This window comes from Plecotus auritus (assembly GCF_963455305.1).
Source record: "Plecotus auritus genome assembly, chromosome: 6".
In the NCBI taxonomy this organism is placed as follows: domain Eukaryota; kingdom Metazoa; phylum Chordata; class Mammalia; order Chiroptera; family Vespertilionidae; genus Plecotus; species Plecotus auritus.
The window spans coordinates 131,553,910-131,576,294 of NC_137773.1; the positions used below are offsets into that span (position 1 = coordinate 131,553,910).

The 22,385-nt window shown below is 41.9% G+C and overlaps 2 protein-coding genes across 20 annotated transcripts in view; one reads left to right on the top strand and one right to left on the bottom strand.

Moving 5' to 3' along the window:
- The window catches only part of DNASE1L3 (deoxyribonuclease 1L3), a 969,732-nt gene that overhangs the window by 207,204 nt on the left and 740,143 nt on the right, over positions 1–22,385 (top strand). The gene's annotated exons all lie outside the window — the stretch shown is intronic.
- The window catches only part of SLMAP (sarcolemma associated protein), a 165,337-nt gene continuing 157,693 nt past the window's right edge, over positions 14,742–22,385 (bottom strand). For 11 of the 19 annotated variants that reach the window (XM_080675127.1, XM_080675122.1, XM_080675119.1 and 8 more), the window contains 2 exons: positions 20,429–20,563; positions 14,842–17,014 (listed from right to left, as the gene is read on the bottom strand). In XM_080675127.1, the coding sequence (XP_080531253.1) occupies positions 16,922–17,014; positions 20,429–20,563 (228 nt within the window). In that variant the 3' untranslated portion in view covers positions 14,842–16,921. Of the gene's footprint in view, positions 17,015–18,378; positions 18,469–20,428; positions 20,564–22,385 lie in introns of all 19 variants that reach the window. The other 8 variants (XM_080675120.1, XM_080675116.1, XM_080675118.1 and 5 more) reach the window with 2 other exon arrangements.

Consider the following 22,385-nt stretch of genomic DNA (forward strand, 5'->3'; position numbering starts at 1 on the left):
TCAACCTCGCCACGTCTGAGGAGTGGGGCAGGAAGACACTGAGCCCGTGCCGGAGGTGCTGGGGCCGGGGCTCAGTGACAGCAGGAGACGGCCAAACAGCCCACTGAGGACAGTGAGGTCATTTTGAGTTTGACTCACTCTGGTTAGCAGAGAAGAGCTTGCAAGGAGGAAGTCAGCTCCCCGGAACCAGAAACAAAGGTGCTTTCTCCTTGATCCTGGGGCTTCAGGAGCTAACTGGTGCCCCCTCTCAGGGCCCCTTCCAAGCTCAGGCCTGTGATGGGATGTGGTGGGGCAACGGGCAGGTTTGAGTCTCATCTCCCTCATTTACTCACCGTGTCAACAAGAATCTGACCAGCAGGCCCCTTATTTGGAAAATGACCACCTTTCCCCCTAGTTCCCAGGAGGCCTTGATGGACTCATACACAAGAACACACCTAGCTCAGGGCATGGAGTAACCTGCCATCTAAATGCTAAAAATAGTAACATGAAGTCATCCTCAAATATTCCCTTGGCTTTTTTTTTTTTTTTTAGAAAATCACTCTGAACAGGATGGGAGATAAAAGCAAATTATTTTCCAAAAATGGAAAATATCTTTTTATGTGCATGCCACTAATTCTAAGATGCACTTTTTTTCATATTTTAACATCTCAATTGGTAAGACGGGCCTTACTAATTTGTGACATGTAGTTCAATGGGTAGCAGTTTGCCTTCATGGGAGTGTATAAAACGATGGTCTCTTTTAATCGATGGCATCTTAGACTTATGAAATGTGCTCTAAAATTGATACACACTCATTGTATAAAGTTCAGACACACAGAAATATACAGAATAAAGGTTCCAAATTCCAGGACACCAGCACCACGAAAACAGCCCGCGCTGTGTGAAGTGCGCATTTGTTTTCATTCTCTTTAATTGCCCAGAAAATCTCGGAAACCAGCCATCCACACCTCCTCCAGTGCACCAGAGCCCAAGTAATGTGCCTCTAAAGACGGCAACACATTACAAGTATGGACTTCGTGATCAGACACCTTCCCCACCGGTACCCCCACCCCATGTGGCTGGCGCTGCTCTGCTGCCGGCTCTGCCTGCATAGCCGTGCCCTGTGCCCACCAGGTGTGGCGCTGAGGGAGCCGATGACTTCAGCCTTAACAAAATGTGTGTGCAGTACAGTTTGTAGTTTTACCACTTGCAAGTGACAAAAATCAGGGAGGTGTGGGGCCCAAAGAGGGAAAACAGAAACGTGTGTCCTATGCAAAGACAGGCTTTTTTACCCGTGACATGATCACCAAGGAGCCCTCACGCTCAGTTCTGTGCCAACTTAGCCAAACAGGGAAGGAGGAGGCACATGATTTCATAATAAGCACATGTTGGCTCTGATGAACAGGCAGCGGCTGAAAGGGAAAGTGACTTGTCCAAGGTCATTGGACCGGTGATCCGCAGAACCAGCCTGGAAACCAGTCTAGTCCCTGGGCAAGCAAATCTAGGGCTCTTCCTGCCACACCACGGCCTCCGGGGATGCCCGCCCACCCCCATAAGCAGTGCACAAAATCTGCTTTTAAGGCACAGCAAAACGGCAACTCCTGTTGAAGTTGTGATCCACAGAAGTCTACCTCCCCAGCCTTCTGTGGATCACAACTTCAACAGGAGACTGAAATGAGAGGCAAGGGGAAGGAGGCGGGAAACTCACCAGCAGGAGGTGGGGGGCAGCAGGGGGAGGGGGGCGGGGGTCAGGGACTATGAATAAGACTTCTGTTTGCCTGCCCTGTGCGCCTGGAATTTTGTATAAAAACAATGAACTAGAAGGAGGTGAAAGCATGTTCCCCAAAGCAAGGCCACCCCTCCTACCCCACCCCCACCCTGCTTTATAAAAGACCTGCTTTGTTTCAAGCAAAGCAAAGGAGAAGCTGGGGAATACGCTGAGATTTGGGGGAGTTCAGGTGTTTGGGGTGGAGGAGGCAGCTATCTGGAAACTCAGGAGCCAAACCCAAGCCTGGGATTTCAGACTCAACCATCTTCCTAACTGCTCTCGTATTGGTGTGATGCTTTATACAGACTTGCAAAATGCTTTCTCCGACATTTTCTCAACAGAGTGAGAGCTTGGGCGGGGTCGGGGGGGGGGGCGGAGGGAGAGGCCCAAGGAGCATGACTCCTTCAGCCTTCTCTTGCTGTTTGGGTGGCCATGGTCCCCGTCCTGGCTTCTGCGCCTGCTCGCCTCAGTACCTTGTGCACCTTAATGGCTCATGGTACCAGCGGCAAAGGGAGAAGGATGGTGGCTGCCAAGCAGGGTGGCTGTGAGGGCTGAATGAGCTCCCGGGGTAGGGGCTCTGGCTTATGGCAAGACCTCAGTGCAGGGCGACCATTAGCTAGTGAGAGGTTTACACTTAGGCTGGGCGTGTGGTCTAGCCTGGAAGCATCTGGGTGAGTCACCTGGATGTAAGTCCCGTCCCAAGAAACAGGGTGTGTCGGGGGCAGCATCATGCCAGGCAGTGGACTGAGTGATGTTCCATGTGGGGAGGGGCCCTCAGACTTGGGGGAGCTGGTTGGCAGAGTTGGAGGAACTGTGCAGCTTTCATTTTATCTACAACACACAAGTACTGAGATCTGCTGAGGGTCCCATTACATCACTCCTCTCTCTCAACCCTCCAGAGTCCTCGTCTCACTCAGGGGAACAGTCGAAATCCTTACAATGGCCTAAAGGGCGAGATGCAGCTGGGCTTCCACTACCTCTCTGACCTCTATTCCTACCACTCTCTAACTTACTCACTCCGCCCTGGCCACACTGGCCTCCAGGCTTGCCCTCAAACATGACAAGCATGCTCCTGCCTCAGGGACACATGCTGTTCCCTCTGCCATGTGTCCTTCCCTCAGCTCCCTCATTTCCTTCAGACCTCTGCTCAAATGTCACCTTCTCAAAGAGGCCTTCTTTGGTCACCTTCTATAAATAGCAACCTGCCACTGGTATCGCTGTCGGCTGTTTCATGCCAAATTTTCCTCCAGATCACTTATCAGACCTGACATACTTCATAAGATATGCAGGCTTGTTATCTCTCTCCCTGCTAGAATGCAAGTTCTCTGCGAGCAAAGGGTTTTAGTTAGCTTGCTAGGACTTACACCTGGGAGGCAATGGTGCTCAGAAAAATATATGTGGACTGAATGAACCTCTGTGGAGAGAACGCAGCAGGCTGCTGTCCAGCGGAAGGGCTTGTTGTTGTTTAGAACTAACATGTGTTGGCAATTGCTTCTAGGCCTTGGACGAAGCCCCTGAGCTGAATTAGCTTATTTAAGCAAGTATTATTATTATCCTATTTTATAGATGAGGAAACTGGATCTCAAAGTTTAGTCAGTCCCCTTACACAGGCGGTAATGGCCGAGCCAGAGCCACATGGAGTTCTCACCACCCAGAGTGGGGGCCCTGACTGCACACAATGCTCGCTCCTGGCAAGGGAGTCGGAGAGGAAGGACACCAGGACCACAGGAGGCTTCCGGGGGGTCTGGATCATCTTCACATTTTTCTCAGTTTATGAATCCTCCCAAGTATTAATTAAACAGGTATTAATTTTATAATTAGAAAAGCTAAAGGTTGATCTGCCTATCCATCCACCCACCAGGAATTACCAAAAGAGTGGGGACCCTAAGTGGGAGGTTGCTGTGGCTCTTCTGGGAGCCTCTGAATCTCTGGGAGCCTGGTTCAGAGCAGGAGGGATTTGAGGGCCCTGGCACAGGCGGTGGTGGCGGGAAGACAACTTTCCAGGCAGCTGTGAAGAGACACCTCCTCTGCACCTGCCTGACCTCTTTTCCTTCTGGGTTCTGGCACCACGTGGACAGTAAACAGGCTTCAAAGCCTGAGACTGGCTCACTTCACTGATGCCACCTTCCCCAAATCGTACTTGGCTTTGGAGCTGTGGCAAGGCTTGAATTTTCACCCAGAAACAACCGGCAGACTTTTGGAAGGTGACTAGCCCACCCCTTGTTAAAATGGGTTTCTGTCCCTGCAGGGCCTGGTCAGATGAAAGGAACACTGTGACACAGGTGTGATTAAACCCCTCAGGTCCTCCAGACTGCCCTCTCCTCTCCCTCCAGTTCCCAGTAAACCCCAACCGGGCCAAAAACCCAACACTCCCAGCGAGAAGTGAAAAACCAAGAGAATGTCCGTGTCCTTAGGAAATGCACACTGATGGAAAGGAGCATGATGAATGAGTTGACATTCTCAAACAGTGCAGAAAAAAGTGTGTGTGTGTGTTTACACATATGTAGAGAGTGATTAAGCTAATTGGGCAAAATGTAACGTGAATCTGGGTGAAGGGGCAATGTGAGTTCCTTGTGCTATCCTTGCAATGTTTCAGTAAGTTTGAAATCACATCAAAACAAAAAGGTACAAAACAAAGAAAGTATGAGTGGCTGAATTAACTAGGGTGCTCAGCTTGGTGTTCAGAGAAGCAAGCAAAGGGGCCAATCCTTGTTCTTGCTAAACACACCCAGGAACTGGAGAAAATTGTGATCACCTCATTCCTCTTCCCTCGGTCACTCTGGGCCCTCTTAAGCGTCCTGGTATGGAAAACATCCTGCTGGGACCAGAGCTTTGATCATAAAAACCGCAATAAATGCCTGTGCCTGAGATCGGAATCTTAGCGAGGGACTGTTGGAGGAGATAACTTGGAGGGTGAATCTTGGGTCCCACCCATGAGGAGGCTAAGGCAGGGTCAACAGGGAGAAAATCTGAAAACTCAGTATGTCTCCCAGGGCAATGGGGGGTGGAGGACAGCAAGGGCCGTGAGCCGCAGCCTTGCCATTAGGAGCTCACGGATTAATAGGGACTCCCGGGGTGGAAAGTGCTGGGGCAGGAGGGGCAGGAGTCACAGAAAAAGTCCTGCAGGGGCCAAGCAGGGGGCTGCTTGGGGGAATTTTCTCAGGGAAATGGGAAGGACAAAGAGACAGAAACAGAAATGCCCTGTGGTTGCCTCCTGATAAATCCCCTCTGCTTAGGCAGCCCTGACTCCTCACTACCAAAAGGGTAACTGCAGTGGGGCCGCCCTTGCACAGCCAGCGCCCTCGGTCTCAGCCTTCTTCCACCTGAAATCCTCTCTTCCCAGTCTCCTCCCAAACCCTGCTCTTCCTCCAGCCCAGCGGCAGTCTGCATGAACCCACCCCCACACGGCCTACCTTCCTTGCCATGCCTTTCTGTTGCATCCCCAACAAGCCCAAATCTTTCTTTCAAGGCCAGTCTGCAAAGTCTCACCCCCTTCCAGTTGCTCAAGCTGCTCCCTGGGGAAGAAGTCATTTGCTTCAGAAACAGTAGGAGCCCTTAGTATGTCTTGGTTGTTCAAACACTTAAATCTCCCTTGGGATACAGGGGCAGAAAGTGATTTTGAACGGACCGATCCCAGCACATTCTTTGCAGTTCAGGTCCTTGTGGAGCCATTCTTGAAAACCTTGGCACTCCAACGCTGGCTGCTCCAGAATCACTCAGCGTGGAAGGCAACCTGGCAACCTTGTCTCATGCACCGCGGAGGGAGCCACATTTGTTGGGACTATGCCAGCTTGGAGAGGTGCATTCCAGAAGCCGAAGAGTTGTCATGAAAGCGGTTGAGTTCTGGATGGCGAAGGTTTCAGAACCAGGACCAATGCGGTTTGGAGATGCAAGGACTTAGGGCTCCCCTGGCAAGGGCCACTTTACGATATGAAATGCTGCCGGATGTGGCCTGTGCTCCCTGTTGTCTAGGGAGGCAGGTGAAAGCGGGAAGCATGGGGAGACTTGTCTGAACCGACAGGACTTTTTCTGTGACTCTGCTTCCCGCTGGCCCCTCTATCCTGAAACACCTGCGCTTCACTGCACTGCACAGACCAGAGCCGGCCTTTTTCCAGCAGGACTGCGGGGACCCAGCTCCAAGTAGGAATGGTGCTCCAGCCCAAACCTCCGCAGAAAACTGGGAGGCCAGCAGGCCAAGAGCAACTTGCTCAACGCAGGGAGCTCCTTAGCTGATGACAAAACATCTCCCTTGAGTGCTCTCTCCCTTCCCTCTTTCCTCCCTCCTCCCCCTCTCCAAGGCACTTTACCATTAGCTTCCTCACTCCCAAGCTCCAAGGGCCTTCCTTTTACCTTATAATTTGTTTTCTAAGCTCATTTCTTTTAAAAATTACTTTTTTTTTTTTTTTTAAATATATTTTATTGATTTTTTACAGAGAGGAAGGGAGAGGGATAGAGAGCTAGAAACATCGATGAGAGAGAAACATCGATCAGCTGCCTCCTGCACACCTCCCACTGGGGATGTGCCCGCAACCAAGGTACATGCCCTTGACCGGAATCGAACCCGGGACCCTTCAGTCCGCAGGCCGACGCTCTATCCATTGAGCCAAACCGGTTTCGGCTAAAAATTACTTTTTCTACCTCTGTGATTTACACAATAAATGTTCTCTTACAAAAACAACAACAACAACAAAACCCCTCCCTTGATTAGGAATTACTTCTCACTTTTACAGACATTCCTGCAGGAGCGGCAACTGTCAGAAATACTGCCACAGCCTGCTTCAGGCCCAGCTGCTGAAAGCCTGTATGGGATAGAGTCCTTTGTCCACAAGGATGGCAGTACTGTATTCTGAGGAAAAAGTTTCAAAAGATGGTATTAGTGCATTTGAAACACCTTATTTTTTACAGGCACAATACAAAGCAAAATAAAAGTGGTGATTTTTGGTTACTCAACCTATACCTGTCCAAACAGAACTAACACTTTGGTCATAGCACTTTGTACAGTAGTTGCCGCTTACCTATGGTTTTACTTTCCAAGATTTCAGTTACCTGTGGACAAGCGTGTCCAAAAATATTAAATGGAAAATTCCAGAAGAAATTTGTAAGTTATAAATTGCATGCCATTCTGAGTAGTATGATGAAATCTTGAGCCGTCCCACCCCATTCCACTTAGGACGTGAATCATCCCCTAGTCCAGCATATCAGCGCTGTATGCGATCCCCGACCCTTAGTCACTCAGTAGTTGTTGCGGTTATCAGATCAACTGTTGCAGAATTGCAGTCCTGGTGTTTAAGTAACCTTCACTTTACTTACTAATGGCCCCAAAGCCATTCACTGTAACTTTTACTATAATGCTATAATTGTTCTATTTTATTTTTATTGTTGCTAATCTCTTAGTGTGCCTAATTTATAAATTAAACTTTACCTTAGGTATGCAGGTATAGGAAAAAACATAGTACATGTAGGGTTTGTTACTATCTGCCTTTATAGGCACCAACTGGGGATTTTGGAACATATTTCCCACAGATAAGAGGGACCACTGTATAGTTAAAATATACCATCCTTAGAGAGACAGTCTGTTTAATGGAAACAGAACTCTTTTCTTCAAATGCAAAGCATGGAAGACAATATAAGAAACATCCATGTACCTATCATCATAAATGAACAAGTGTTAAATTCTGCCACCCGTGCTTTTTAAAAAGTAAATAATGCGTTCATCATCTCGGTGAAAGCTGATGTCCCTTCCCTGTTCCTCCTTTGCTTCTCTGAATCTCACGTCCTTGCACCACCATCCCAGAAGCAAATATAGGAAGTTAGTAGTCCTACTGTCACTAGTTACAATTTCACTACATAGAAAACATAGTGGTTTTTGTCTTTCATTCAATATTGTTTGAGTTCTAGCAGAGTTGATGCTCATAAACCCATTTATTAATTTTATTTTATTTTTAATATATTTTTATTGATTTCAGAGAAGAAGGGAGAGTGAGAGAGAAACATCAATGATGAGAGAGAATCATTGACTGGCTGCCTCCTGCACGCCCCCTACTGGGGATCGAGCCTTCAACCAGGGCATGTGCCCTTGACCCGAATCGAACCTGGGACCTTTTAGTCCACAGGCTGATGCTCTATCCACTGAGCCAAACTGGCTAGGGCCCATTTATAAATTTTAACTGCTGTATAGTGTTCCATCACATAGCCATATACATAACCACAATTCATCTCTTTCCTTATCATTGGACCTCTAATTTGTTTCTAAATCTTTGCTATTACATAGAATGCTTCTGTGAACAAAGATCCTTGTACACATACGTCTGAGATTCTCTAATATATATCATTAGAAGAGGGATTATTGGTCAAAGTGTTATATATTTTCAACTTTACTAAATATTGCTCAATTGCTCTCCCAAGTGGCCATGTCAAGTTATATTCCTGCCTGCAACAAATGATAACTCCTGTTTTTCCATAAACTTACAAGCACGTAGCATTGTCAGGCCGTCAATATGTAAAATGTGAAGATGCATTTAAAACATCTGAAATCTGGGCACAAGTAAAAACAAAATAAACATGGCAATTTTTATAGGATATCTCATTGATGTTTTAGTTTGCATTTCCCTAATCTTTATATATATATATTTTAATCTTTTTATATTTTATTGGCTATCTGGATTCTTTTTCTGAGACTTGCTCGTTCATATCCTTTGACCATTTTCCTTTGGCCTTTTCTTACCAGATTGTAGTTACTTGTAAATTTGGGAAAGTAATCTTTTGTTAAATGTGTTGCAAATAACATCCCCCAGTTTGTCTTCTAATTTATTAAATATCTTCTACTGTACAAGTTTTTAACATTAAAATAGTTGAACTTATTTTTACCTTCATAAGTTGACCCAATACCAAGATCATAAAATTATTTGTCCCTCCCTTCTTTTTTTCCTAATCGTTTATTTTAAAATTAAAAAAAAAATGTTTTTATTGATTTTTACAATGAGAGGAAGGGAGAGGGATAGATAGAAACATCGCTGCCTTCTGCGGGGGATCAAGCCTGCAATGCAACTGAGGTACATGCCCTTGACCAGAATCGAACCTGGGACTCTTCAGTCTGCCAGCCAACACTTTATCCACTGAGCCAAACCGGCTAGGGTGCTAATAGTTTGTCTTTAATTCATCTGGCATTTATTTTTGTGTAAGGTATAGAGATTAGCTTTTATTTTTCCATATGGAAACCCAACTCTCCTCAAATTATTCATTGGACTATTTTTCGTGTGATTTGTAATGTAATGTGACCTCTATTATAATGTACCAAGATTTCATAGATGCTTGATTGATTTCTGGGCTTTTTTGTTCCACTGATATATGTGTAGCTCTAATGCTATATTCTAAATCATTATAGCTTTATTAAAAGCCTTGAAATTTGCCCAGCCGGTGTTGCTCAGTGGTTGAGCATCCACCTATGAACCAGGAGGTCATGGTTAGATTCCCGGTCAGGGCACATGCCATGTTGTCAGCTTGATCTCCGGTAAGGGGCATGCAGAAAGCAGCTGATCTATGGTGCTCTTTCATCATTGATGTTTCTCTCTCTCTCTCTCTCTCTCCCTTCCTCTCTCTAAAATCAATAAAAATATACATATTTTTAAAAAGTTCCACTGGGCTCATATGCACTCAATCCCTACTCCTACCTCCACTCCAGGCAAGAGGGCCAGCCCAAGCACTGGAGGGTCTTGGGTTGGATTTCCAGTCAAGGGCACATACCTCAGTTGTGGGTTCACTCCAAGCCCCTGGTCTGGGCTCATGTGGGAGACAACCAGTTGATGTGCCCCACTCACATGGATCTTTTTCTCTCTCCCCCCACTTCTCTCCCTGCCTTCCTTCCACTCTCTAAAAAGCAATGTAAAAAGTATCCTCTGGTGAAGAGGAACCAAAACCAAAAAGCAAAAACACTTCTAAATGTAAATTGTAGGTATGACAGCTATCTTCAGGACACACAAACTTGATAATTCATCCAAAGAAATGCATTTCCTTGTTTTGGACTTTCTATAACTCATTTGGAATCAATATAAATGATACAAGGTGTGGGGACACAAAAATAATTTCTCTCCCACCCTTCTAAGTTCTTCTGGCTGGACTAATAAATTAACATGAGACAGATGAACAGAAAATGTCAAAAATTTATTACATATGTACATGCGGGGGTTCCGTAAGAATGAAACCCAAGGTCACATTGGGCAGTTGAGTCTTCTATGCCATCTGGACTAAGAAGGGGGGCAGGGGTCTGGGACTTCAGAGGGAAAGTGGGCAATTCACTGGTGGATGAGAAAGAGCAGACATGTGGTAAACAAATGTGCCAGAAACAATGGGACACAGAGGGGAGTCCAACAAACAAGCTTTGCTAGATTTCTCCCTGTCTGCCACACTCAATTCAGACATGTCAGGGTAAGTATGCTAAGGCTCCCTTCCTCAAGCAGGTTTTTATTTTTTTATTTTTATTTATTTATTTATTTTTTAAAATATATTTTATTGATTTTTTACAGAGAGGAAGGGAGAGGGATAGAGAGTTAGAAACATCGATGAGAGAGAAACATCGATCAGCTGCCTCCTGCACACCCCCCACCGGGGATGTGCCCACAACCAAGGTACATGCCCTTGACCGGAATCGAACCTGGGACCTTTCAGTCCGCAGGCCTACGCTCTATCCACTGAGCCAAACCGGTCAGGGCGGTTTTTATTTTTTTAAACATGTTTTTATTGATTTTAGAGAGAGGAAGAGGGAGAGGGAGAGGGAGAAACACGGATCAGCTGCTTCCTGCACACCCCCTACTGGGGATCCAGCCTGCAACCTGGGCATGTGCCCTGACCTGAAATCCAACCTGGGACCTCTCGGTGCATCAGACGCTCTATCAGCTGAGCCACACTGGTCAGGGCCTGAAGCAGGTTTTTAAAATCTTAATTCGTTTAGGCAGATAAGGGAGAGGGTCAAAGGTTCTGAGTCTTTTGTTTCTTAACACATTGCGGACCAGTAGTTTTATTGCTAGCTTTACCCAGTGGCCAGATAAGTTTCTATTGAATGAGTACAAAAAAAGTTTTACATAAATGTTAAAGGCTCGCTTTAAAATTAAATACTCATTGCATTTTGAAGTTATTTATTACATGTTCTTACAAGCTAATATCTTTTAAAAGAATTCTCATGATTGGCTTCCCAATCACAATGATTCTAGGAAAATCAACCTCAGATCTTAATCATTTGCAAAACCAGGTACTTCAAGAGAAACCAGTCCTGGCCACCTCCGTCTTCTGCAGCTCCTGGTGCTGCTTATGTGCTTGTTTGGTGCGGACTTGGCACCTCATCTGTGAAGCGGCAGCTGAGGAGACTCATAAAGTCTGAGAACAACAATCATATTGAGTTGAAGGTGGCCCGCGGGGCAGGATGGTTCTGGGGTGCAGTTTATGATTAAGAGGCACACACCCCTTAGCAAACTAATGAAAGCCTATTGTGGACAACAGGGTTTGTCAATGAGCCAGATGCGATTCCGATTTGACGGGCAGCCAATCAATGAAACAGACACTTGGACACTTGGACATGGAGGATGAAGGTACAAGTGATGTGCTCCTGCAGCAGACGGGAGGTGTCTACTAAAAGGGGAACTGCTACTTTACTCCAGAACTCGTGGAGTAATAAAACTGCAACGAGTTTGATTCCATTGCATCCTATTACAGTATAGTTTTCACTTTTTTCATTTTCCCCTTCCCCATCCCTTTACTGGACATAAAGTAACTGATGTATGTGCACAAACATTTGCATTTTTAAAACTAAATGGCCAATGGTATGTGCGTTTTTGTTTTTTTTTACTTTTTAAAAAAAATGTTTTTATTGATTTCAGAGAGAGGAAGGGAGAGGGAGAGAGATAGAAACATCAATGATGAGAGAACCATCAATTGGCTGCCTCCCACATGTCCCCTACTGAAGATCAAGCCCACCACTGGGGCATGTGCTCTGACTGGGAATCGAACTGTGATCTACTGGTTCCTAGGTCGATGCTCAACCACTGAGCAACACTGGCTGGGTGTTAATGGTATGTTTTGATAGACATCAAATGGAGATGGGATGGGGAAAAATACTGGTTCTATGAAAATACTCCCCTTCTCCATTAGCAGCTCATTCAGCTGTTTGTATTCCAGTAAGTTATTTTGCTCTCATTGTTTAACAAAAAAAAAAAAAAAAAAAAACATAAAAATCCTTGCACACCTTTGAAAAATTTTAATGTTTTCACTTATCATTGCAAAATCAAGGGCAATTTTATAACATTTTTGTACATAGCTGTTACATGTAGAACAATCTGTCCTTAAGTAGGAACAAATTACTCTAAAAGAGTTCTAGATAGTTTTCCCTTAAGTCAAATGTCTTGTTGTTTAAGTAAACTTATTTCAATTAAAAATAAGTGGGGTAGTTCAGTTGGTTAGAGCATTGTCCTGAAACCCCTAGGTTTCGGGTTTGATCCCCATTCAGGGCACATACAAGAACTAACCACGGAACCCATAAATAAGTGCAACAACAAATCGATGTTCCTCTCTCTCTCCCCCTCCCTCTTTCTCTAAAACTAATCAACCAATCAATACATTAATTAAAAAAAATAAAATTTTAAAAGAGAGAGAGAGGAAACCCGTCCTGTTCCCCAGACTACGGAGAAGGAAAATTCACCTCTGGCTCTGCAGCCAAGCATCTCTGGCTTGGATGGTGGGGTGGTTGAAGGTGAGAAAGAATCAGCCTCTTCCATGGTTCCACAGGCTCCAGTGTCGTCTAGTTCACTCTATTGTAACTGCCAGCTTCCTTGCCTGTATCCCCCCTCTACAGGGACTGAGTATTGCCAGGAGCTGGTACAGTGTCGCCCATTAGACAATATTATTTGCTAAGGAAATGGATATGAAACCATTGAAGCTTGGAGACAATGTGGAGTAGCAAAACAATAATCATCTTACTTCTCAACTTTATAAGTATCATTCTGACTTAGAGTAAAAAATTATCTGAACTTTTTCCCTAATTGGCATAAAGGTGAGAATGGGTTGCTAAGACCTCCTCCAACGTTCTATGTACATGTATACAAACCAGGTTTCAAATTGTAAGACTGGTTTTTAAATGAACACACCAGAATTCCTAAGTGCAAATGAACACTAGCCCCTTTAAATGTAGATACTTTGGCCAGCGGGGCTCAGTGGTTAAGCATTGATCTATGAACCAGAAGGTCACAGTTCGATTCCCAGTCAGGGCATATGCCTGGGTTGCAGGCTCAATCCCCACTGTGGGGGCATGCAGGACGCAGCAGAACAATGATTCTCTCTCATCATTGATGTTTCTATCTCTCTCTCCCTCTCCCTTTCTCTCTGAAATCAATAAAAATATATTTAAAAAAATAAATACAGATACTTTGACAAGTTACTTACTCATTTAATCATGGAAACCAATTTGGAATTCTGAAAAATTCTTTTTATTTCTAATTCAAAGCAAAATCAAACAGCTTTTTAAAAATTTACAAAAGCAACATATATTAAAATAAATTAGAAGTCATAAAAGGAGAAAAGAATTGACCTATGATCATAGAGACAGAAGCACTACTGTGGCCTGGGTATAAATCTTTGAGTCCGCCTTCTAGAAACATATCCTGTATGTCTGCATTATTTCTTTATAAAACCAGGGTTATTCTACCCTGCTAACCTTTCTTTTACTTAATATGACTATCTCCCTCCACATTCTTTACAAGCAGAGTAATGTGTAGAATGGCAGTATTAACTTGCTGGATATTTAGGTTGTTTACCTATCACTAGTACCAAAAAAATCCTATACTAAATGGTAGTTAAAATTTTGTGCACACAATTATGTTTCAGGATAAATTTCCAGAAGTGAATTTTTTTGAGCAAGGCTGTACATTTTTAAGACAGTTGTTTTGTATGCAGTTTTTTTTCTCTTTAGATTTCCATCTTTGTGTGTGTGTGTGTTTAACTTGTTACATTTATTATCTTTATCTTTTTTTTTAATCTTCACTGGAGGAGATTTTTCCCATTGATTTTTAGAGAGAGTGGAAGATGGAGGGAGAGACAGAGAGAAACACTGATGTGAGAGAGCCATATTGATTGGATGCCTCCCACAAGTCCTGACCAGGGCCGGGAGCCTGCAACCGAGGTATGTGCTCTTGAGTGGAATCAAACCTGGGACCCTTCAGTCTGCAGACCAATGCTCTATCCACTGAGCCAAACTGGCTAGGGCCAGATTTCCATCTTTTTGATAGTAGATATAATCACTGGAAGCAGCTAAAAGTTACTGGGGGTCAAGTTTGGTGATTAAAGTGAGAGATCAAGTGAGGCAAATCAATACTAGCTTTGGTTGGAAGCCTCTACTATTCAGCACTGTGACTTGTTTTCACATTCCACTCAAAGTAGTTCTGAAGGCGGCCACAACAGGCATTCCTGTTGTAGGCTCATTATCAAACTAAGCATAGTACTTCCCAGACACAACTATGAAGGGGACAGAGCTTAGTGAAGATGCTTTCTTCGGATTCATTACTTTGCAGTTATATCTCATCCACACACAGAAAATCTCAACATTTGAGCCACTTTAAACAGATGTAATGGTTCACCTAACTTAAATAATTGCAGTATTTTTTCTAGTATGACATTCTCATAAACACTCATTTGGCACTCAAATGACATTTCACATACATCATCTTTTTAATTTTCATACCACCTCTAAAACTATAGATGATATTCTCTCCATTTTATAAAGGAGGAAGTGGAAGCTCAGAGAAGATAAATGATTTGCCCAAGGCAACACAGCTGATAAAAAGCAGAGTCAGGATGCCAATTTGGTTCTGTTTAGCTTCAAACCCCCACGTTCTTTTCATTTTCTGACCCAGCCGTGTAGCGCCTTTGTATAATGCTTTAATGTATCATTAGAGAGCTGTTCAATTCTTAACGGCTACGATTAAAATTTCTTAATGGCTCTATCACTACCAGTGAATAATCATACTCTTTATTTAACCTGGAAGTGAACTAAACAAAGCTGGAGGTGTTGCTTATGAATAGGCTCATTTATATTCTTAAGAAAAACTGGCAGTAACTACAAAACCTCATTTATTCAATTTAAATAAAGTAAATATTGATACTAGACTTTACATTTAGAGAGACTTGTCTGGCAAGTGAGCCATGTTTTAACAATAACCATAGTAAAAGAGAAAAAAAATTAGAGCACTATGTTAAATAAAAGGCTAATAAAACCTAGAGGAAACAGCTCAGTGTTTTCTTTTAAACCCTGAAGAACACCAAACATATGTGTTGCACAAAGCGTCATTTTAAGAAAAGACTTAATAACAATCCAGTAGTAGAGTCAGCATTAAGAATTTCAATGATATCCAACTCAAAAATGCATAGGGAGTAAAGTTATTTTATTAAATCATGCACATCACGTGTGTTAGTGCAAATAGTTTAATCTGTACTCCAGAAATTCTATTGTACTTTATATCTTTACAAAATAGATTTAAAACAATTATTTACTTTAAAAAATGTAATTCTGAAGTTAAGCATTTCAGAACAATATTTGCAATAACCTATATACAAGAGGTACTGGGTACCACTGGCATATTAGCATTCTGTGGTGGAGCGGCTTCCTGCAACAGAAAATGATGAAATGAACTATATATGACAGTATTTCCTACAAGTCATCTGTGACTAATTCCTCCATAAATCTAGTGATCCTCCCAACAGCCAATCCCGAATAGCTTAAAACATAACCTTTAAAGTACAAACAATGACTGCCAAACATCACAAGGCAAATTATATCCTAAACTTCTATTTCAATATTTGGCTAGGCCTGTGGATTGCCACAGAACATTCAAGCCAGTTCACTGACATCGCCTCCTGGCCTTCATTGACTGAAAAATTTAACTATGCGATACTTTAGGATATTCTATGATCTAAATAAACTTTATTGACATGACTGTGGTGCTACAAAAAAACCACCTCTGTGTTTTAAATTTATAATATCAAGCAGTGTTTAGGTGCTTCACTGAGCCTGGAACGCTATTAATCTTGGGAATAGTGCTTCTCATTAACAGAACATACCAATTAACAATTAAAAGAAAATAACCATTTGCATACCCAACCAGGAAATCTGTTGGTAGGTAACAACAGTATACTTCGAACATGAATTAGCTTTGAAATACCATAATCAAATTAAGTCAGTAAAAGCTTATCTAAAGAGAAATTAATTCTTTCTTCAATTAAACATGCTTTGGAGGAAGAGATGATAGAAAAAAAAATCATGCTTCCTAAAATGCTGTATATGAAAAAGTAACTTGGCTTTAAAGAAAATATCTCTTTAAATACATGAGGTTTAATAAATTACATTCCAATTGACTCAACAGTTTGGTTTACTGCACTGAAATTATATAATTACTATGTTTTTGCTTCCAGAAATTATTCAGTTTGCTTGAGAAAATACTCTCATGGAAAGATTTTCAAAGTTGATGTCCTCCACATCGTCAAGTCACATTAAGGCTAAACAAGCGTGCACATATTGCCCAAAGTATCACTAGAGCAGAATACTTTCCAAGTGTATTATTTCTCCTTAAACAAACAAAAAAAAATCCACACAAAGAGTTGTCTCTAAGTCTTGTTCCCAATAGCTCAGTGGTTTTATAACAAGTAAAAATGGCGTAAATATGTAAAAAATATATATATGTGCATATATTTTAAACTGATAGGCACTGAGCACACAGGGCCTCTCTTCCCATGTATACATCGGTTGTTTGGTTTGGGTAATTAATGAATCAGAAAAATGAATTATCTGGCCTTTAGAATTCAGAGTAAAATACCCATAAATTTAATGTTATAAATAATCTGGTGTACCAAGAAGCCTACTTTAGGCCACCATAATATTCAGAACCCCAACATACTAATTTAAAAATTACATGAAAAATTGCAAGCAAGTTATTGCTTACAATAAAGTCACAATTTTATATTCTCTTTATAGACAGATACATTTTATATAATTTAAAGCAATGACCCTACAGTTGTATTCTTGCACTCCTGTCTGCTGTTTTAAGAGGTAAAAAGGAAGAAAATGGTTCTGTTTGTCCCCAGCATGAGTGTGATGCCAGCTTCTAGAGGGAGGACGGTGTACGGACTCAAGAAACGCTCTCATGGAGAAGCTCTGGCCAGACCTGGCACGTACAGCACGATGGCTGTTACTGCAACCAGGGCAGCCAACATGGGCATCCAGGGCCAGGGTTTCTGTGTGGAAAGAAACCAAGAGTCAATATCACATTCTCCCCTCTCTTTTCATACCTATTAACCCCTTGGGTTCCAGAGAGTCCTGAATATTTAGATTATTAGAAAAACCTTATCTTTGCGTAAGAAAACATTTTGGAAATAAAGGTGAGGGAGAGCAGGTGTGAGGAGAGCCATAACAGCAGGAACTCTTTTAGAGGACCACTGTGTAGAAGCCCGATACATCTCAGGTAAGTCCTGGGCAGTTTTCAGTTTTGTTACAGCTAAAACCCAACAGTGACTTCTAAGAAACCCTCTGGGCTCAGCCTGCTTTATTTACTCTAGTACCCATATGTTACAGCTAACTGATGTACACAGATGCCTGGAGTATGTTTCTGCCTAAAGTGTTTATTTCTTCATAAAAACCAGACTCACACGGTAGGGTAGTTTTATACAAAAGGCTGGTCAGTAAGGTGATCGAAAGAAAATGGTCTAAGCTTTGATGCTCGAATTTGAAACCACATAAGACAAAATCAGATGGGGTTCAAGATGGGAAATGCTACTTAGGGACTCTGCCTGTCTGATACTTTTGGTAAAGACCATGTCCAGTGTAATAATGTCATGTGATCATCTCATATGATCTACTAACATGCATGCCTATTGGAGGCAAACATGGATGGGCTGTTCCCTGTTAACTTTCAGAGGTCTTTATAATATCAACTTGCTTTTTGGTTGATAGCTTTATTTTTACTAGTGTTTTTATTAAGAAAGTTGACTTTTAAGGAAATATTCTAATGTTGCAGATCAGGGCTCAGAAAGATATGGGGTAAATTTATTCCCCTAAGTAAATGCACATTGGGGTTGAGATTGTGAGCCAATGGTCCATTATGTTAATCTCATCCTTTTTCATCTTCATAGCCATAGTGTAAATATAGGCAAGGATTGAAACAAAGAAACTCTACACTATGGGAAAGAAGAGGGAAGGGAGGAGCGGAAAGAAAGCTGGCTGAAAACTTCAAAGAGGCAAACTCTTCATTTCTCATTAAAGTTTGATTAAAAATGTAATTGCGAAGGGGTACTAATATTGCAGAAATTCATAGCTTACTCCAGTTTGCTAGAGACAAAGACTCAGTTAAAGGCAAAATATTAACAACTGGTTAGGTTGGAATTAATTCATTGTTAGCATTACTACAAAGGAAACAAGACAAAATGTTACATGATTAGTTGACTGTTCAGTTCATTCAAATGACACAATACATGGCATACTAAATGAAGGGTTTGCTTCAGGTAACAAAATACCCGTGTGGTTTTGCCATGCACTATATTACAAATATGGTACAAACAGGTGACGGGGACAAACAGACAAGACTCAACAGTAGTGCTTGTACCTTTCTCTACCACAATGGACCGAAACACCAAAACAGGAAAGCCAGGAATAGGCCGATGAATACGGCTGGGACGGGTTGTAATATGGAAGGCTAAAGAAGGGAAGGGATATTAAAATCATTTTATGCTATAAAAAATCAGATAAGATGATTTAGACCCCAAGGGGGTGGGAGGAAGGGTAGAAAGACTGAGGTAATAGCAGTTTTAGCACTCAGGTTTTGCACTGATTCCAACATTTTAAAGACATCTAATACAATCCAGAATGATGGACTGTGGTACGTAAGTTGACAAACTGCAGCCTAAGAGGAACAGCTGGAGGAATGGGCAATGTGGGTGTCCCTAACATCCTAATCAAAGGCAGTATGTTAAGACAGAGCAATGACAATACCTCAACAACTGATGCTCTGGTTGACAGTACATTATTTGTGCTTCATACTTGGAATCCATTATTTGACATGAGTATATTGCAAATGGCTAAAATTTATTTGATCTCTCCATCAAAACCTTTCTTTAAAAAACCAAAACTCTTTTGCTGTTGCTTTGAAGCTTAAAAATAAATGCCCTATGCATGTTTTCTAAACCAAATAAGAGAGCTGACATATGTATGATAAATCATTTGGTATATGAAGACAGGCAGCTAAGTCTCAGGGCTTTGGGTTATATTACCAAATATAAACAATTATTAAATTAGGAGGAAATTACCACAATGAGTGTTATTACAGAATAACATTTTAGTACCACACGTCCATATCATAAATAAAAGGAAATTCACCCTTAAGGTAAATTATTTGTACAACTACAAATAATAATAACAAGGTTACTTTACAAAAGGCTCTAAATGGTGCAGGGAATCCATTCTGATTATGCTAGATGTCTTCATAGGTTAATTTAGTAGAAAGTAGACTGAAATTCCATACTCAGAAGGATATGAATTAACATAAAAGACAGGAGTAATCAAACTTGGAATCAAACCATTATGATCTGATTTTAGAAGAGTTCTGTAATCTATATTTTCAAAATAAATGCACTCTATTTTTGCTTAGCATACAGCCTCCAGACCCCATTCATCAACTTCTAAAAGGCTTCTAACTAAGCCACATGCCTTTATTTAAAAAAAAAACTAGGACTTTCTTTGGCAAAGGAAGGACAGCTGGACACAACTCATGAGCATTTTGTGACGGCCATGCAACATCACTCTTTTGCACTTGTGCTGCGAGTTAAGCAAAGTGCCTTCCTCTGCAGGAAGTGTGTGTCTCCCGCAGTGTCCAAGCCATGGCAAAGGTCTGAAGTAAGTCACAGCACATTCAACCACACTGAACATCATCTATCAGTTAGGTCCCACAAAGGCAATGATCACCAAAACATGTAACACAACATTTATTTAGTACCACATCTTTTTAAAGACCATCTGCCTTTCTAGCAAATGAAAAACAAATTAATATTATTAAACCCAGTTTATACTAAAACATTCCAACTTCACACGTGTGCACACACACACATGCACACACATAGCCCTACAGAAACTCTTTAATATTTCCTAACATTTATGGGAGGCCAAAAAGACTCTAAGTTTTTTAGGAATGTGCCTTAGTGAGAAAGTTATTAGTATAAAGTAAAAACCATAATAAAGTTCCCATTTTTGGATACAACCAAATGCTAAGGCGTCAACACGAACTACTCTTTCTTAGGTGGGACTCTGGTGGTACAAAGCTTCATTTCCGAGCCAGGAAAAAAAAGAGCCAGAAAGTGGGACAGAGTTCAGATTCATCAGGGGAAAGCTGACAGTTCTTAGGTAATTATTCTCTTGCAAACAAGGTTCTTGCTCCGGGCAGTCCTCAGGCTCTTCTAGAGGTATAGGTTAAAGGGGCAAATTCTTAACTAAAAATTTTGACAACACAGTGATTCCATCGTGGCATTTCATAGTGAAAAGTTTAGTTCATGTGTATTGTAGGCCTTAGTTTCTCAAATCAGTAATAAAATTTTCTGAAGAATCGATTTCAGGGCTCTCACCTGCCTCTCAATCAAAGCTAAGCCAAGTTTGCAAAGACTTACATTATTTCCTTTTTCTCGGAGCAGCTTCAGGTTGTCTTTACATTGTTTGAGCTCATCTGTGATTGATTGTTTTTCCTGCTCAGTCATTTCAAACTTCAACTTCAGTTCTGAGAGTACAGTCTGTGTCTTTTCATACTAAAGGCAAAGAAAAAAGAGTGTGCAGACTCAACTTAAATGGGTATGAAGTTATGGTTCTAGTCAGGCTTATATATCAGACCCTATTTAGTCACCTGCAACACCAAAGTCAAGACTTTTTGTTTTAAGAAGGATAAGAATCATTTACACTAATAATAAGAAGTCTTTAATGTTAACTTGATTCTATGTAAGAATTTTCTGGCTCTGAAGTTAAAAAAAAATTAAGAGACGTCACTAGTGTGTCATCTGTTTCTAATATAAAGGGTCACTTTTTCCATTAAGTGAGTTAGAGGAGAAAAATAAAATTTCAAACTGAGCAAAAGAAAACAAGTGAAGAAAAACTCCTTAGCTTAATTAAATGGCAAGGTTAGAAAGTATGAGTTTATATCCTGGTAAGCAATATCAGCCAAGCTATTTTAGTCGTGAAGTAGAAAGTATTAATTCCCATTAGTCCTCCTTTAATCCAGCATCACAGGTTATGAAAATGTTCCGGGTAAATGAATTTCTAGGCAAATAAAGCAAAGAAATGTGTCTAAGGCAGCAGTCGCCAACCGGTGGTCTGCAGACTATTGGTGGTCCGTGAGGTCCGAAAGGTTGGTGACCGCTGGTCTAAGGTACCAACCACTATGAGTAGGGACATTTCTATCTCTCAACTTAAACTTATAAGCATCAGTTGAAAGTAATTTTTAAAAATGTGTTTCTGATAGACATTATAGAAAAATGTCTATAGAAAAGTGAAACAAACTACTTCCTGCTCTGAAAAACAGTTCACAGTATATAATTTTCAGATGCACTAGCTAGCCCTCAAAAACACAGGTGAGGTCAATGAGAAATGCAGTATGGTTTGCCCCTACTTTAAATGCCCCGGGAGGCAGGAATTCTAGACTGGTTCCACTTCTAGATATTGCATCTTACATGCAAGCTGGGCTCCCAAAGAGTAAAGACTGTTCTGCTGCTGGCTGTGCCTTTGTCTCGGCCTCCGCTGCCCCACTCTGCCATCTCTGAAGATTTTGGAAGAAAGAAAGACAAAGGCTGAGTAGAAAATAAATATACCATGGGTCTGCCATACCAGAAAGGTCTCTCCTCTTCCCTAAACATAGCCCATGAGGCTGGAAAGTTTCTAATCCTTTCTGTCTATATGCTAGAAATTCCAAATGCAATTACCTTGGAGCTTATCACTATGCACCCCAAAGGTAAATAACTTAAGAAGAGTAAAAATGTATAAAAACATCAGTCAGAAGAGGTGGGGGGAGGAGGCTTAGGGTCAGCAGAAAAGTCACCAGAAAATGGGGAGGAAGATATGTGTACAGAGAAGGAGGTAGAATATGAAAGGAGCTCCTTGTTACCTACCAAAGTCCCCAGAACAAGTCCAGATAATATACCAGAGAGTGAATTAAGGAGCAAGATTCATGGACTTCATGACAGCTTTTTTGTGTGGGGTCTGTGGACTTCCTTCCAGAAGGCAGGTTATGGGCAGGCTGCCAAGGCAAATTCAGTGTACCTAGACTAGTCTCTGTGCCTTAGAACATAATCAATTCTCAACGATCTGATTCTTAACAGTGAGTAATAGAGCAGAAATGAAAAGTGCTTTGCTGACCTAAATTTTCCCTTACTTTCCCTTTCCACCATTTTCACATCCAGCCTGCCCTTCACACCAAAGCACTTAGCCATTTCTCCGTTCCAGGAGTTGTGAAGCTGAAAGACAGGAAAGCAGCTCAGTCAGAAGATCGGCTGTTCACCTTCAGCATTTGAGAGGGGTAGGAAGAACTCTGGCCTCAGGACAAGATGGTGAGGCCAAACAACTTTGCTGAGTTAGTCTTTG